The sequence below is a fragment of the Belonocnema kinseyi genome, chromosome 8, assembly GCF_010883055.1.
Source record: "Belonocnema kinseyi isolate 2016_QV_RU_SX_M_011 chromosome 8, B_treatae_v1, whole genome shotgun sequence".
NCBI lineage: Eukaryota > Metazoa > Arthropoda > Insecta > Hymenoptera > Cynipidae > Belonocnema > Belonocnema kinseyi.
This window is the reverse complement of record NC_046664.1, coordinates 52,130,019-52,149,502: the sequence shown is the minus strand read 5'-3', so window position 1 is coordinate 52,149,502 and position 19,484 is coordinate 52,130,019. Positions and strand designations below refer to the sequence as shown.

Below are 19,484 nucleotides of genomic sequence, written 5' to 3'. Positions count from 1 at the left end.
TCTGAAGGATTAAAAAAACTTGAAAAGCGATTGACCAAGTGTATACAGCTCCAAGGAGATTATGTTGAAAAATAAAAAAAAAATTACCCAAAAAAAATTGTTCTTATACTTCATTCTAAGGACTTATTGAACTACCCTCGTAGCATAATTCAATTGTTTTTATTATTCTAGATTACAATTAAATCACTCGAGATTTTAAATGAATTCGATAGCATTATAATTGGATCAGGCTGCATTACAAATAGATTACGCGAATTCCAAGTGGATTACGCTGTATTGTAAATAGGTTATCGGGGATTACATGTTGTTTTTCTAGGATTTCAGATAAATTACTTGGATTATTTGACTTATTCAGATTACTTGTCGGTGAATCCCAATCAGGGGTTGGTTTGACTCGGACAGGTCGCATTTCGTTCCTAACCTCTAAAAAATGATGGAAGTTGGAACATACATGAAAGCACACAGAAAGCAAAGCGGTTATATGTTTTTAGGGTCGCTGAGTCCAAATTTAAAGCTCATTTGACTTAGCGATGTCGCGTTCCATTAATAACCTTAAACAAATTAATTTAAACACCGAAAACTGTCCCTGACACGCAGCGCGCCTTCGCTGGTTTTGTTAACTCAACAAATCTGAGAGCAAATCATTCTAGACATCTCCTTTCGGGGCAGTTGTCATCGCCACAGTTTCTATCAAGGTAGCAGGATTTAGTGCTACAGACTGATAGTCATGCTCAAAGAATGACTAACAAGTTCTATGTACCAGACGCTGAATACAAACAATTTATGTCGAGAACAGTTTTCTGTGTTTTAATTTTGTTTAGGTCATGAATGGAATGGGACCTCAAGGAGTCAAATGACCTTTAAACTTGGACTCAGCGACCCTGAAAACATATAACCGCTTTGCTTTATGGGTGTTTCCATGAATGTTCCAACGCTCATCATTTTTTTTTAGGTTAGGTACGAAATGTGACCACACCGAGTCAAACCAACCCCAGATTCGGATTTAGCGACCCCAAAAATGTATAGAAATGTTTATCTCGTCTAGTGGACAAGACCTTTTTTTCGGGTGCCTGTGTTATCCAGGATTACCAGTGGTTTGTCTAGGGCGTAAAGAGGATTACTTCGAAGTTTATAAATGAACTATCTAAAAATAAACTAAATTACTTGGATTACTTTGATTTTTCTGGATTACAAGTTGGTTACTCTAAATTACACGTGGATTTCCTGCAATAACACTGGATTACGCGAATAACAGCGGATTGTAATTTCGGATAACCAAGCGACTCAGTGAATTTTCAAAATGTTTTCCTCCTAAGTCATTTTAAGTGACTCACGTGAATTATTATGACTTTATGTGACTTCAAATGAGTCCAAATGACTCCATGTGCGTTCATGTGAATTCAAATAATCACAGATATTTCAGGAAATTTGAAGAAAATTCAAGTGATTTCAGAAGAATCCAAGTGACTTCAAATTAATTCAAGAGATTTCAATTAAATTGATCATCGAAATCAGCTCGGCACCGGGAAGTTTCATTTTGAAACCGTTACATCTTATAAAACCATTCCTTAGTTCTCAGTGTTGTGCAAAAATTACTAATGATTATTTGTCTCGTACTCTATATAATATATATGCCCGATTTTTTTTAATTTTGTAAGATTTAAATATTTGTAGTTTTATAGAGCAAAATTTTATTCTTATAAGCCTTAAAAAACTAAAATAATTTTTTAAACCTTTGATAACTATTTCAGCTTTAGAAAGATAAGACTGTGTCCTACAAAAACGGTAAATATTTAAATCTTGTAAGATTTTCAAAAACTGTGCATATTAAAGAGGAATATTACGAAAAAAAATAATAACAGCGAATTTTAAAAAACTTTGAGGTTTACTCGAAATTTTATTAATCTTCATTGAGTTCAAGGACTATCCACTTCGAATGTTACAATCGGCTACATGTTTGTATTTAAATTTTAAGTAAGAGAAAATTTCTATCAAACAAATTTTAGGATATTCTAGGAAGATTTAAAAAAACATTTTTATTGAATTTTATAAAACTGAGATTTTGTCTTGAAAAAACTAAAAATATTAAAAACGTATAAAATTTTGAAAACTTGGACAGTGAGTATATTACATAGTATATGAAAAAATCTATAATTAGCTTCTTTTACTTTTGCTCTGCTGAATCTGCAGATATTAATCGATTTATTTAAGATTTTACTCAAAATGAAACTTTCAAGTTTTAGGCTTCTTTGAATTTACAATTTCTGTATTCAGAAAATTTCAATGGAATTCAAGAGACTTTAACTAACTTCAGAAATTACCGAACAATTCACTGACTTCATGCGATTTCAAATTACTTCATATTGTTGAGGAGAATTCAAGAGAATTCAAGTTACTCAAAATGATTCCATGTAATTTCAAGGGATTTCAGATATTTCAGAAATCTTCAAGAGATTTCATTACAAATGTACACCTGACTTCATGAGTTGTCAAAACCTCGCCTGATAACAATTTTTTTTTAATTTCTTGATAGTACTTCATGATTTCAGTATTTTTATTGTATTTTACAGGAGCTTTACATTGATCACCGAAAGATTAAAAAAATTGCTGTAATTATACATTTATCATTTAATTATTTCTCATCTCATTTGACTAATTTCAAACGTGTCTATTCCTAAGTTATTTATTTTAGGAAGTGATCTTCCTAGTATTAAGAACGCAATCCTATTTTTGAATAATAATTTAACAACTAATCTCAATGACTTTCTTTTATTTCCAGTAATTTTCTAGATGTCTATTGGTCAACTGAACTAGTAATTGTAAATCGTTTACAACGCAGAAGTAACTTCGCATTGAAAAAGGATCACCAAATACCGGAACTGATCTAAATTATCATAATAAAGAGAATAAATGCTTTAGAAAGGCCTATTAATAGAAAATTTCAAAAGCCTATGATTTTTGTAGCTTTCATTAGTGTCTAGAATCCACGGATATTCAAGAAAAAATTTAGAGTGGGAATGGAATTAATAACTAAAATAATCTAACTTCATAAATATGAAAAACTTTAATGCACAAATGGAAGTAGGAATTAGTCTATAATCTTTTATCTTTCAGCTTCCGAGATCCAGGATTTTATAGCAATAAATTTCTTCAAATGCCATTAAAATATTCAGGTTTTTATAGTTACTGTTAATGTCAAAAATCAATTTAATGCAAAGATTCTAAGAATTTAAAATTATTAGTCATTGATTTAATAGACATCGCTTCCTGAATGAAAAGAATAAGAAGTGCAACGACCTCGATATTGTTACGAAAATGCTATAATATTCTAAAAGGAAGTAACTTATCACCTTTCTACGAAATATTATTTATAAATTCCTTTAAAGTAACTGCGAAAATACCCCTTTATACAGAAACTGTTCCTGAAATGATCGGTATTAACTAAAATTTGATTTGAATAATTACAAAATTGGAATAATTTATTGAAAAGCATTGCGTGTGATTTGATAAATTTATTGGACAGTAAAAAATAATTTTAATTTCAAAAACGTACCGGTTTCAAGTCGCGGGTAATCGTTGAAGATTTGCTTTCGGTGATCTGAAAAAAAATTAAAATAATATAAATAGACCCGAATTTCTAACCAAGATTTGTTAAATATAAAAAATATTAGATTTTCAGATTCTGATAAGGGAACGTCAATTAAATACGTAAGGCTTTTTCTGGAGGGTTGTCAGTCCGAAAAATCTTATATTCAGTTGAAATTCTGTAAGATCCTTTGATTTATATGGGTATCATACACAATTTCGTGAAATAAATGTAAAATTCCGTGAAAATACTAAAATTTCTAAAAATCGTTTGAAATCATTATAGTTTTGATCAATCTTTTTAAATTCCCTTAAATCTTTAAAAATCTTACAAAATTTTTTTATATCCCTTCAGACCCTTAAAATCTCATTAAAATTCTATGATATCCCTCCAAATTTATGAACATAGTTCTGTATCGCATGCAATCCTTAAAAATCCTTTGGAACCCAATTACTTGAAATATAAAAATTCCTTAAAATCAGTTGAAAATCGTTAAGAACTTACAATTCTTTATAGCCCTGTAAAATACGTTGAAATCCCCCAAAATCCTTTGGATTCTTTGCAAATCTTTTGAATTCCCCTAGCATCTGTTGAAATCTTATAAACATTCGTTAAGACCCTTCCAATCTTTAAAATCTCATTAAAAATCGCCTATTATCTTCAGAAACTGGTTCAAATACTTCGCTATCACATAAAATGTCTGAAAAGCTTATAAAATGCACTGCAATCATCAATAACCCCTTCATATCTCTTAAAGTCTGTGTAAACCCTGCAAAATTTTTTGAAATCTTTCAAAATCTTTTGAAATTCTTTTTTAAAAACCTAAAATTATCGAAATCATTTAACAGATTTAGGAATCCATTACAACTCTTAAAATTCCTTTCAAGTATGCAAATCTCTTTAAATTCTTAAAAATATCTTGAAATCAGCGAAACTTCTTGATAGCTCTTAAAATCTGTTCCAATCTTTTAAAATGGTTTGAATTTTTCTTAAATTTTTTAAAATATCTTAAAATCTGTAGAAATTGTATTGAATCTCTTCTAATCTTTTTAAATATTTAATATCTTATGAAAATTACTTTGAAAGCCTTTAGAATCCTCTAAAATCATTTTAACTTTTATAAATCTCTTTAAATCCGTTAAAATCCTTTAAAAATCCGTTTAAATCGTTAAACATTTCCTTTTTTAAATCCATTGACATCAATAAAATCCTTTGTATCCCTTAATATTCGTTAAAATGCCTGAAAATCTTTTGAAATTTAAATCTTTTATATCCCATCAAAATCCTATGTTCTACTTCGAAATTCTTGAAAATGCTTTAGTGTCACATGAAATCCTTCAAAATCCTCTAAATTTTCTCTTAATATTTTCGAAACCCTTTTATATCTGTTACAATCATTTTAAAGCTTTTCAAATCTTTTGAAATGCCTTGAAATGTTCGCGACCCTTTTATGTCTCTCAAAATCTGTCAATTGCCTCAAATCCTTGAAAACTAGTACAAATATTTTTAAATTATTTAAAATCCCCTAAAATCATCAAACCCGTTTAATAACCCTTAAAATCAGTTAAAATACTGTAAAAGCTGTAAAATCGTGGAGACATTCAAAATCCCTGATAATCCTTTAAAATTCATTAAAACCCCTAAAAATCCTCTTAAATCTTTGCAAATCTTTTGAAATTTCCTAAAATCATCAGAACCCATTTATATCTCTTAAAATCTGTAAAAAATCATTGAAATCCACTAAAATCATCGAAACCTGTTTTTATCTCTTACAATATTTTAAGGTGCCTTAAAATCCTTCGAAATCTTTGCAACCCTTTAAAATACTCCTGAAATCTTTTAAAATTCTTTGAAATCCTGTGAAATCATTAAAATATTTTTATATCTCTTAAACTCCGGTAAAACCACTCAAAACCTTTTGAAATCTTTGCAATTCTTCTAAAATCACTTGACATGATCGGAAATAATCAAAACATTTTCATAGCTCTTAAAATCCGTCAAAATCCCTCAAAATCCTTTGGATTCTTTGCAAAACTTTTGAAATGTAAAAAAATCGGTTGAAATTTTATCCTCTTTGAGTCCTTTCAAATATTCGAAATCCTATTAAAATCCCCTTTATCCTTCGAAATTCTTGAAATTTCTTCATACATAAAATGCTTTAAAATGCCCTGAAATCATCGAAATTCCATTTTATCTCTTGAAACACTTTATATCTCTTAAAATCTCTTGAAACGCTTTGAAATCTTTTGAAATTTTTGCAAGTCTTTTGAAATCCCCTGAAATCTTTTCAAATCTTATAAAATCTATTTTTTTTAAATCTTGAGTAGTCTTAAAAACCCCTATTATCTTTGAAAATTCTTTAAAATACTTGAGTAGCACAGTAAATCGTTTCAAATCCTTAGAAATCACTAATGATGTATAACCTCCGTTAAAATTCCTGAAAATCCTTTGAAATGTTAGAAAATTTGCTTAAATCCCCTGAAATCTGTTGAAATTTTATGAAATCGCTTGAAATAGCTTCAAACCTTTCAGATACTATTCAAAATCTCTGGTATCCTTAAAAACTCGTGAAAGTACCTTAGTATCACGTGAAATTCTTTCATGTCCTTTGAAATCTTGTGATTTACTTTCAAATACATCGAAATCCCTTGAACTCTCTTAAAATCCCTTCAACTTCGCGGATATCGCGAAAATTAAAAAAAAAATTAAAATATTAAAAATTCTTCAAATCTGTCGAAATTTGTCGGTATCTCTTCTAAACCTTTGAAATTCAGTAAAATCTCTGAAGATCTGATTAAGTCCCTAAATTCCCTTAGAATGTACTTGCTAATTTCTTTAAACTCTTAAAATCTTTTAAATACATTTAAAATGTGTAATACCTCTTATAATCCTCTAGAAACGCTTAAAATATACCAACACTTTTTCGATCACTTGAAATCTTTAAAATCCATTGAAACCTCATTAACGGTAAAAATAATTAATACATATTTTCGATATAATAAATAAAGAATATAAAATACCACATAAGAAAGTGAGGGATCACAAAATTTTTACGAATCCTTACAATGTGGAGTTGGGGTCTAAAATTTGAAAAATCATCCTCAAGTAACTAATGGACATTCCTTAACGTGTTTAATAATTATTTTTTAATATGACAAAAATAGTATGGAATTCATAATGTCTTTTATATTTGATTCAACATTCATTTCGCGCCTGTCGAAGGGTGCTATTTCGACACCAATTTTAATGGAGAAGAATTATTAATGAGCAGAATATACAGAATCAGATGAGGAAAAACTGTGTTTGATCGAAATCTTATTACTCTACTTAAATTAACCTGCATTGTCTAGTGAAAAATGATGAACTCGGTAAGACAAGGCAGGCGGGTCTCCTGAAGAATATATTACCTAATTTTCAGTACTGTATTATTTCTAAATGGAGAAATTCATATCTCTAAATTTCTCGAATGGAAATTTGGAATCATGAATTTGAGATACTTCCTTTCTACGAATATTGATAAAAATTCTTTAATACGATTTCACCATTGCACAGTGGGATGAATCTGGTATTTACTTTTCAAAATAGTTCACGGGCTATAATTCTCAAATAATTTAGCCATTTTTGTTTAGAAATTATCTACATAAAATGGCTACAAATATGTTTGAGCCGATTTTTTAATTGATTTTTTGTCCACAATAATATATAAACAAATACAATGAAAAAATGAGCTATTCACACATTACAATTTTTTATCCCCGATCAAATTACTTAAATAAGCTTATTGTTAAACATAATTATTAAAGAAAGATTAAAATTATATTGAAATTGTATGCGATATTATAATTAATTCTTATAAATAATTTATTTAAACAAATAATTCAGTGTATCAGTTTGTTGTAGATACAAAATATTAGATACTGAAATCGTTCCGGCTTATCTTAGAAATAGTATTTAGTATTAAAAATGGTCAGAAATCGAAGATTTGTAAACAATTTATAATGTTTTTCATAGAAAAAAAATCTGGTTTTTTAATTTTGTAAAGAACAATTGTTTTAAAAATTTTCTTACATTAATCATGGGCAAAATTGTTGCGCCTAACCAATTTATTTTGCAGTATAAATAAAAAATTGTATAGTTCGATACTCGATTTAGCATTCATTTATAATACATAACAAATTAATAGCACAATTAGTTTTACCGCAACTAACAGATTTAAACGTACATTAAAACAATTTAAAAATCCGATCCAATCTTTGTTTGGTAACATTATCTTTTTATGAAATGCTCTCACTACAATTAAAAATTTTTTATTATGTCCGTTGATGTGCACATGGGTTTTTTCCACAACAAACTGGTGCACTAGATTTTTTTCAAAATAAATTGTTTATAAAAATAGAGTTAACATTTATTATGCGTTATGAATTTTCAAAATTAAATAATAGGAAAATAATAAGAAAATTACTAAATTTTAGATTTAAAGGCCCATAAATTTCATTTTATTTTTAATTTTACAAGCTTCAACAATTTCGAATTTTATTATTGGTTTTCGACGCACATTAAAATTTTTATTAAAAAATCATTCCATTTCAAAGAATATTCATAATTTTCGAATAATTTTAGGTAACTTTGGAATTTTATATCGAAATTTGGTATTTTAAAACCAAAATCAATTTAATTTAAAAAAGACATAAAATCTTTTAAAAGTTTTGATTTATGGTAGTGTTTTTTGTCGGAAATTTTTATTTAAAATAATATATATCAAAGAAGATTCACAATCTATAACACTTTAAAGTTATGTTTATAAGCTTGAACAGTTTCGCAATTTTTATTGGTTTCTGGCAAAAAGTTAAATTTGTATTAAAAAATGATTCGATTTCAACGAAGATTAATAATTTTTTAATAATTTAAAGTAACTTCGGAATTTCACATAAAAATATGGTATTTTAAAACCAGAATAATTATCATTTGAAAAAGATTAAGAATCTTTTAGCAATTTTGGATCATGTTAGTGTTTCTTGTCAAAAATTGGTATTTTAAATTTAAAAAATATATATTCCAAGTAAAATTTACAACTTATTAGAGAAGCTTTACAATTTTAGAACAAATTAAGGTTACGCAAACATTTTTAACCAGAAATCGCTTATTTTAAACAAAAATAATTAAATCACATAGTACATTGACAATTCAGGACCATTTTTCGTTATTTTAGTGTTTTTTGGGGAATTTTTTTTTTTAATCGTCAGAATTTTCAGATTGACATGCAGTTTTAGTACATTCACCATTTGTGTACAATTTTTGGTTTTTTAGTGTGTTGTACTGGAAATCACTATGGTTTTCAAAGAAGATTAAGTACTTTTTATAAAAAATTGGTATTGTTTATTAAAATTTCAACAGCTTCATGGGACACAAATATTACATGTGTTAATTCTAAAGCTGAAATATCAATTTTCATCAATTATCAAAAACATTGTTCTTTTTTCCTTTTTTATTATGATAGATAATAGATACTCTAAAATTTACAATTTTTTTAATAATATTCATTTTATATTATAATTTAGAAATTTTTTAGGCCAAGATTTATTTTTTATTTATATTTGTTTTCTGGTATTTTAAAGATTCGGAAAAACACAAAATAATGTTCTCATCATGAGAAATTTTCGCTTCAGCTAAAATTGAAAAGAGATTTTTTAAGGCTGAAGAAGCGCCATCCTGAAAAAATATTTGATTGGCTAATCAAATGTCTGGTTATCTCAATTGAATTGTTTGGCTGCTATAAAAAAACTAAGCGTTTTGGTTGAGCCAACCAAGTTATTTTGTTTGCCGGCTTATATTTTAATCTAAAAATCGCATGAGACAAAAGAACAATAATTGCACGCAAAGCGTGCGAGTTTGTTTTGTTGTTAACTTAAACGATGTAAGTTTGAAAATATATTCAATGTCCTTTTACTAGAAAAAAGTATAATATACATATGTAATTTGTAATTGAATTTATCCTTTACCTCTGACTTCCTCTTCGAGATCCGGAAGTTGATTAGACTGAAAAAAATTACTGCTGACTCCACTTCCGGTAGCGACAGGAAAGTCATTGTCTCGGAAAATGAGTCTAGGTGTCCGATGGCTCATAACTGGCCTTGAAAACTCAGGACCCGGTGGTCCTGGAACCGGAGGTGGTCCAGGAACTGAAGGTCGCCAAAAAGACTTTTGTTGTCTCCAAGACGGAAATTGGGCCTGAAGCCCAAATCTAATATTATTGGGCAATCCCATCGATCTAGGATGTTGTCCACCTCCTTCGAATGCATAGCCGGGGCCAGTTGGAAATCGAATAAATCGACGCTTTCGAATGAGACTTAAATTTGAATCGGTCTTGTTATTTTCCTTATTGTTCGAATCCCTGTCCACTGCTAGAACTGCCCCCGAATAGGCATTGGAATTTGGTAAATTTGATTCTAATTTGATTCTCGAAAGAAATTCGTTATCTTCTGTTGCTTGGCAGATCGCTCGAAAAATCAGGACGATTCCCATGAGAAACCACTGGCACGATTTCATCACCATCGTAGTATTACTAAAACAGAAGAAAAAAACGTATCGAGTTTGAAAAGAGCGTATTGGGTTCGATTCCGAGCGGAACGAATGAGCATCCTTATTCACAAAAAGATTGTATACGTAAGTTCAATTCCCAGCGAAGCAAACGAGAATTTTTTCAGAGGAAAATGTTTAGGTCACTGGTTTTTTATTTCCTAACATTAAGTGTGTAACTAATTTAAAAGTAAATTAATAAACAAATCATAAAATGTCTGGTTCTAACAATTTTTGAAACAATAATTAATAATTGAATATTGCAAAAAAAATAATATGGATAACGATTTTCAGATGAAAAGTTTTAAATTGAATAATTTTAGACTACTTTTATTGCCAAAAAAGAACAATATTTCTAATTAAATAAAAAGGAATTAAGCATGTTTTATTTCTACATTACAAAATTTAAAATTGAATAATAAATTTAAAATTTAAATATTAAACTTTTTAATTAGAAGCTCTCAAAATTGAAAAATTTCAAACCTAAAGTTTGAAAATTTAACAATTTCATTAGGCAGAAGTTGAATTTGTATAAATTCTCATTCAAAGCGCTCCAAATTAAACAATTTTTTGTTTCAATTGAAGGATGTTTAAGTTGCATGATTTCAGACTCAAATTTAAAAAATAGGACAATTTTAAAAACTCAAGAATTTAGTATTTTTGTATTAAATTTTTTTTAATTGAATCATTTGAAACTGAAAGGGATCAAAACTGCATTACTTCCAATCAAAAGCGTTCAAAATTAAAAATCTAAACATGAAATCCTAGAATTTTAAATTGCTATTCAAAAAAGCAATAAGTATAACTTACCATTAAAACTGATTAAACCAGACCTAACAATAAATTCTAATTTAATTAAATTTATGGATTTAATTATAATTCTTCTAAGAATGAACAATAAAAAAACGTCATCTATATCGTTCAAAATGGAAAAAAATCAATTATAAACATAAAAAATTGAATTATTCTAAAAAAAAGTTCATAAATGAAAATAATTATCAATAAAAATCATGATAAATGAACAAATTTCTACTCTGCAAAGAATTGTGATATTAAAACTTTTTGAAACTCCTTAAAATTTTCGAGCATTTGAATAGTTCAAAAATTATCGATTTTAAAATTTTGTTAATTGTACTTTACAAAATTCAACTATTCTATCTTAATTGCAAAAATAAAACTTATGCAAGTGAAAATTTGCAAATTCAGCATCGAGTATGAAACTTAACAACTCTAAAATTGTAATCACTCAAAATTGAAGATATTATTCAATTAGCAAGGTATTGATTTCAGATAGTTTCATGTTTATCTGTTTTCATTTTAAACTACACGATTTTTAACTTTTTAATTTCAAATTTTTAAATTATTATTAATTTTTCAACTGATCTCATTAGATATTTTGAAATTTTAAGGGATTATTTTTTTAAATTTTGAACTAAAAATCAGACAATGTTAATATATTACACGAAAAATCGGAAATTGAAGACCAGAATAAAAAACGTAATCGCCATAACTGCAATTTTTTAAATTGCACAATTATAGGTGTAAAAATTTAAAATTATTTTTTTTAAGTTGCGTTTCAAATGTTCCATATTTTGGAACTTTCCAAAAATAATTATTTCAATATCTCGTTCTAAAATCTTCTCATTTTCAAGGCTTGAATTTGCCAAATTATTTTCAATTTAACAATTCTTAAAACTGAAAATTGTGCAACTACCAAGATTTTCAATTTAATATTCTACCGTTTAAAGTAATTAAACAGGCTTTTTTACTAGAAAATGTAATTTCTGTCAGAAAAAATAAATGACCTTTTTATTTTTCAAAACTGAAAAATTTCAAATTTTGTGAACCTTTAAAATTTAATTTTTTTTAACTTTGAAAATCATTACTTTCTAATTGAAAACTTTAAAAAATTTTGAACTCAAACTTAAAGCGTTAAAAATTGAAACAATTCAATAGCTCGTTTAATAATCAAAGCATTTTTAAATTAGGATCTGCAAACTAAGCCCTTCGAAACAATTTATTTTCAGAATGTGCAGCAGTTTTTAAAGTAAATAACTTTAATCTAAAATGTAATATTACTAAATTAGAAATTAATGATAAATTTATTAAAAATATAAGTGTGTAGTATATAATCTGTTTTAAGATTGAAAATATGTTTTTTCAATGATTGAAATATTTGTATTTCAATTTATCGTCTTTAACAAATACTTCATGCATGATAGGAATAAAACGCTCCCCTGTGATAGTTTCTATTTATTTTTTATTGAAAAGCAGGATCTTGGATTGCGAACAATAAAATTGATTGCTTCCTGCATAGTCATCGATTTGAAAGTTTAACTGGGAAACTTAATGTTACTCATATACATATATGTAATAAAATAATAATGAATCATGATATACAACTTGCTAATAAAAACGAAAGTAAAGCTGTCACATCTGACTGGAACAAGTCGTAAATAATATATTAAAAAATTAAAACCTTTCCTATTGCAAGCATACAAATGAACATAAAAATTTGAATTATACCCAGTCTCTAATTAATCTTCATTTTTTACATACAATTAGATAACAACAAAACATTCATAATATTAATTCGCTGCAAACGATTTAATTTTCTCTAAATTTTCTACATTTGCATAAAGAACTCTTACAAACTAATGACAACCACCTATCGAAATTTCATCATCGACCTTTTAAGATTGAGGAATTCCTGTATTCTTAACTCAATTAACAATTACTCAATCAAATCCATCACAAAACAATTTACCAACACAATTCTCTGATCATTTTTCTTCATTAAAACCAACCACAAAAAGATTACATTGTATTTTTTTATTCTTGCACCTATTCTTCTATGATGTAAAAGGAATGTAGTAATTAAAAGAAAATGACTGTCTATTATATAATGATGATTCATGTGATGTCATACCAAACTTAATAAAAATGCATCAGTTCGACGAACTCGAAAATCCGTTAGGTCCTCGAAGAGCCGAAAAGAAAATTGTATAACTTGATGTACGTGACACAATACCCAGAACCCTTTTCGTTAGTATAAATTGAAATTTTTTTCCTGATCTTCTTGATCCCAGAAATTTAAATTTAAATTGACTGAGTTGAAATAGGTTTGCGTCATGTCAGTTTGTAATGAGTGAAAGTAAAAAGGCTCGTCCCGGAACTGAACGCCGTTTACATCAAAAGTCACTCTTCCTACAGACACATAAATATTTTATACAAGAGAAGCATCCGCATCATGTGATTGCTTCATGATAAAAATTGCAAATGTCTCTGACGTAATGAAGAAGAGAGAAAATCCTATCCTCCTCTCTAAAAAAATAGGTGGGACAACATTTTCGAAAAACTCGTAATCATTGTTGTTGATTGATTGGTTGTTGATTGTGTGCTCTCTAAATCCAAATGAGTCGAAATTTTACAAATGCAATTAGTAACATTACGCCTGACTTTCATAATAGTAACCTTATCACTTTCTCTTAAATGAAATAGTAGGATTTGTGTTATTGATAAATTAATAAGGATATTCTACTAACCTGGTTATTAGTACTAGCTTACTAATTTAATGAGTAGCAATGATTTGCTAGAGAAACGTAATTTATTAAATTTTTTAATACTTTTTTACGGAATTGAGTCTGAAATAAGGAAGCTTAATTATTTCTCAATTTACATTCCAGTTTTATATTGATAAAATAATAATGATTGCGAATGAACACTACAATATTCAAAATTCAAACGGTACGGTTACATGTATTGTACCGTTTGACCAATTTTCAGCTTTCTTGTATTTTTCTAGGTATTTATCCATTTATTCTTTGATTTGAATAAAATTCGATTAGTTGTAAAATTATCTTTTATATTAAGTTCGAATTGCCGTTTCAAATAGCAACTGTAGCAATAAATTTGCTAATTGATTCAGAAGAAGCATTATCAATTCCCTTAGTAGAGGTAGTTACTAATTTACTTGGTTTATTATTATTACACAGTAAATTAGTAGATTTTTACTAATTGGCAGTAAACGAATCGGCGCTAATTTAATTAGTAGAAAATTACTACTAATTATTAGTTTTCTACTAATTCAGTTTTAAAGAGTGAACATGGGTCAGTTGTTGCCCATTTTCAATTTTTTCTTTTGAATTTTCTTAAGTTTTCAAATTCGCAACTTCTAAATGAGGAATTTTCAATCTAAAATCATTCATTTTTAATATATCGATCCATACATATATATCATTAAGATTAGAAATTATCTGTCCTATTCGTTTGATAAATCAGAAATTCCAAATATGTAGTTTTATTTTATGATAAAATTTATTTCTAAATGTTTCTAAACATAACGGGTGTAAGCGAAAGTTTTAATTATAAATATTTTTAAATATTGGAAGGCAATAATAATGTTTATATTTATCTACCACAATTAAATTAGTCAACTTGTTCATACTGTCAAAAAGATGAGAAAATGAAATTAGAATTTACAGTTAAGAGAATTGAAGAGAATTTCCATTTCCGGTACAAGTAACAAAAACTTACAGGTACCGAAAATAATATTTCTGGGAAAATTTTGAATATTTTAGGTTTTATTTTGAAATATTAGTTGCAGGCTTTGAAGATTTCAATATGTGCAGAAAAAGAATCTGGGAGATTTTAATACAATTTTTTTAATATTTGCAGTAGTTACATGAAGTAGCTTTACGCGTATCGAAAAAATGCGACTATTCGATCGACAAATAATTTAAAACTCAAAAAGTTTTCAAAAACTCGTTAGCAAAGTGTAACTTTTTGAAATTGGAATTTGTTTTAAGGATTCTTGGAATTTTAATAAAAACGTAAGGTTCCAGGAAAATTTGGTATTCTTTTCTTATTTCTTGAAATTAATTTTAATAAAATATCCAAAAAGATATAGAGACATTTTGAAATGATTTCCTTAAATTTCGGAAATGAATTCAAAAGATTTTAAACCACATTTTTCATTTTTTCATGATGACAAAATAAAAAAAAAATTTATAATTTATTTAGATATATTATTGCAAGATATTATTTATAAGATATTTAGACTTTCGAGAAAATACAGAGATAATTTTAAACATAATTTAATGTATGTACGCTTATTTGAAGCGAATATTTAAAAAGACTTCAAAACGTTTTGAAAGATTTCGAAAATTGTAAGAAAAGGAATCTGCAATAGTTCAAAACAATTTTGTTATATTTATAGAATTTATATAAAATTTTATAAAAAATTTTAATAGGTTTTAAACATATTTAGCAGTTTAGCAAAAAATTTAATAATTTTTCATTCTTTTAAATTTTAAAGAATTCAAAATGTAAATTTTATAAGATTCTGAAATAAAATTTTCAACTGTTCTCCAGATTTTAAAAGGTTTCAAGTTAACAAAATGAATTCTTACTATTCGTGGGAATATTTTAATTGATTTTTTATTTTAAAATTTCATTTTAAGAGCATATTTTCAAAGATTCTTAAATATTACAAAAGATTTCTGAATTTTTCAACAATCAATTTGGAAGATTGATCAAATAGTTTAAAATTCTTTGTAAGCATCAAAAAGGCATGAATGTTTTTTAAACTAACTTAAGTTTTTCCTAGAATTTTGTTAAATCCTGTAAATAAAAAAATCTTTGAAATTTCCTACATAATTTTCCAACACATCTAAGACATTCAAAAATCTTTCTCAATTTTCTTTATAATTCTAGAATAATTATATTTATTATAACCATGAAGGAAATAAACACAAAAACTCCAGAAATAAATTCTTTATTCAATAAAAAAAATCATATTTTCATCAAATTATAACTTGTCTAAGATTTTTTGTTTTAAATGAAAACTGTTTTCCTTAAAAATTAGTCTTCTTGATTTGAAAATTATTTCCTTTTTTTATGAAGGTTTACCTGTTTGGATTAAAATTAAAGTCTTTCTTGGTTAAAAATTTAAATGTATTTTTAAAAATTAGCTTTTTCTATTAAACTGTTTTTTATTTACAATTCTCATTTCTTTAGATTTAAATATCAACTGTAACCTTTTTCGTTGAAATTTCATCATTTTATTTGAAACTTCGTCTTTTTGGTAGAAGGTTATTCTTCTTGGTTGTATAAAAAATTGAAAATGATGTAATGAATTATTTAATATATTATAAAACTTATTTTTGTATTTTTTGCTGGAAATTTATATTTTTTTAAAGAATTTTGATATGAAATCATTAAATTATCGAAGAAGATTCGCAATATTTAAAAATTTTTTGTTGTTTTAGCATTTTACAGGGAAAATTAATACTTTCAGTAAAAAATCAATACATTTAAAATTCTTGTAGTTTAACATTATGCTGGGATGAATGAGAAATCTCGAAAACTTCCCCACACGGTAATATTACTGAACAAGAAAATATTCAAGATGGAAAATATAATATTATCGAACTTCATAATTCTCCATAATTTTATTTTTAGGTATTTTTAAGTCGCCCTGTTACGTTAAAATTTTCACCGGAAATAGTGTTTTTTAAACAAAAATGAATAAAATTTCAAAAAAGAGAACAAATTTACAAACCATTTTTTGTTATTTTATGTTAATTTCTTCTTAAATTGCTATTTTCAAAAAAAAAGTAATTATAATTCAAAAAACATGCACAATATTTTAATAATTTTTTTACTAGAAATCGGTTAATTTACATATAAATTAATTTACTTTAAACAAAATTTTGTTTCGTTTAGAAAATTTTGTTACGCGTAGCGCGAATCTATAAAAGTTCTTTGAATCAAATCAACTCAGAAAATCTGGAAGTCTAATTTGAATTGGGACAGTTGGGTTGCATGACGCAACCTGATGCAACTAACGTTCTGAGAGTCTGACCCTCATTCTGTTTGTAGGAAATCCAGGTTCCGGTGTAATTGAACACTGAATGTTCATATTTCCGACACCATTATGAGATTTTTATCATTGAATATAATTACCAACAAAAAAAACCTGTTTATGGATATTTTTAAAATTATATTACTTTATATTTTTATTTCTAACGTTTACTTGTGAGTCGCAATAAAGTTTTACAGTAACACAACCAAATATTTTTTTCTTACTCAAATTTTGCCATTCCAAAATAATTAAAGACACAAACCAAATTTTTTTAGAAAGTGGCCTTCTGATGATTCTCACTTTCATCTTAAAATATTCGTGAAGTGAGGGATAAACATATTTAATTAAAAAATTGAAAAATTAATGTTAACCAATATTTACCATAAAATATGATCAGAATTTCTTTATTTCTTAGTAATTAAAAACAAAAATCGATTTTTTTAAGCGCTTCACGAATTTTTAAAATTTTTATCTAAAAATATTCGTGCGGGAAAACAGACAACTGCATTCAATCAAAAAAATGTGAGCAATTCAGTATAAGTCTATAATTTTTTCATAATGAATATCTTTATATTTTTTTAAGATTAAAAAAAAAATCATTATATAAAATCGAGAACATTTTTGAATAGGTCTTTTAAAATTAAAGATTAAACCATCGAAAGCTAAAACTTTGTGATTGTGAAGTCTCTTTTGTTAAAGCTGTTTCGGTTTCAACGAGCACATTCTCATCACATATCTCGTGAGGAAAAAAAAACATTTTTTATATCGAATTTTCAAATCACATTCTTAGGTCCAACTTAAAAACAGTTTTGTTAGTAGGTACTTATTGTACCTTGCGTCTTTCTGAACAAAAATGTAATTTACTTATTTGTAATTTTATTTTTCACGATTAAAACAAAACCTACGCGTCTTATCAAAAAATGATTAATGAAAAATGTGTAGTTCTTTTATGAATCAAAAACTTTAATTTGTATATTTTTGTCATAGCCTGGGTTGCTTGCCTAAACATTTTATTTTTTATTTTGTGCACAATTTTTCTCAATACTTCTTTTTACGTGCATTGCATGTTTAACCAAAAAATATAATTTTTAATTATTGTTTATGCGATCAAAATTTGAAATTCTCGTTTTCTTTATATATTTTGAAAATGCAACAGCTCTGATAATTTTATTTTTATCGAAAAAAAGTCGTTAGGATAAATTGTTCGAATTTCCGAGTACTGCAAACAGCCATACATAGAAGTTTTAAATCTTTAAAAAATGGTTTTAAAAATTTTTAAACCGCTATAACTTTAAATTTGTATCCAAGATAGCTGGAAAAAGAGCAGAGGCATACATATTTCGAAATATTTCAAGGGACCTCGGGAGATTAAGAAAAATTTCCAAAAAATTTAAGGTTTTTCATGTATTTTAAGAGTTTTCAAAAATTGCAAGGAACTTTAAAGAATTTTCTAGGGTTTCCAAAGATTTCAAGGGATTTTCTGGGAACTTTGGGAAGTAAATTAAATTCAAGGGCATTCTTAGTTTTTTCAAAGGTTTCAAGGCATTGCAAATATTTGTAGGGATTTAACGTTTTTTTAGAGAACTCTAATGAATAAATTTAATTTATAGTCAAGGGATTACGAATATGTTTCACTTCTTTTAGAGCAGTTTTACTATTTCTAAACAAAGTAATTCTAGGTATTTTAAAGAACATCAATGAATTTTACCAGATTAAAATAATTTTATTACAGTTTTAACAGTTTCAAGCGATTTCATTGATTTCTAGTGATTTGTACTAATTTTTTTAGAGACCTATTTAATTAATAGCTCAATTTAATTAATTTTTCAGAGATTTTAAACTATTTCTACTTATTATAATAAATTTTGTAGACTTTCAAAGAAGAGAATTCAAAGGATGTTAAATTGTTTCAAGGGATTTCACAAGATGTAAAGGATTCTATTAAATCTTCAGGGATTTCAAAGGCTTTTAAAGTTTTCTAGGGGATTTCAACTATTGCAAAGAATTTCAAGGAATGAGAACATTTTCAAGTGATTTCAAAGAATTTCTTAAGATTTAGGATTTTATCGGACTTTCGATTATTTCAAAGATTTTAGAGGATTTCATCAATTTGAAGGCATGTATATATGATTAGCAATGATCTTTTGTTAATTTAATTTTCAGCGGATGTAAAATTATTTCTACAGATTTCTACTAATTTCAAAGATTTCAATGGAATTCAAAAGAAGCTGAGAAATGTAAAGGAGTTTTTAAGGATTTTAATAAATTTCTAAGGATCAATGAGACTTAAAGTGATTCAAAAGGATTTGTGTGGATTACAATAAAATTTTAAACAAAAATTGTAAACTTTATTTGTGTAGAATTAATATTTCTGTGTACTTTTGCATGAGATTATGGATGATCTAAATTAAATCGCTCGTTAGTAGTTTCTCTACGTTTTACATGAATTCTTTTAAT

General features: G+C 26.7%; 1 protein-coding gene across 5 annotated transcripts in view; it reads right to left on the bottom strand.

Moving 5' to 3' along the window:
- Nucleotides 1-19,484, bottom strand: part of LOC117178920 (serine protease 33) — a 122,905-nt gene that overhangs the window by 44,328 nt on the left and 59,093 nt on the right. For 3 of the 5 annotated variants that reach the window (XM_033370472.1, XM_033370469.1, XM_033370474.1), the window contains 2 exons: nt 9,586-10,148; nt 3,554-3,598 (listed from right to left, as the gene is read on the bottom strand). In XM_033370472.1, coding sequence (XP_033226363.1) covers nt 3,554-3,598; nt 9,586-10,138 — 598 coding nt within the window. In that variant the 5' untranslated portion in view covers nt 10,139-10,148. The remainder of the gene's footprint in view (nt 1-3,553; nt 3,599-9,585; nt 10,149-19,484) is intronic. The other 2 variants (XM_033370473.1, XM_033370475.1) reach the window with 1 other exon arrangement.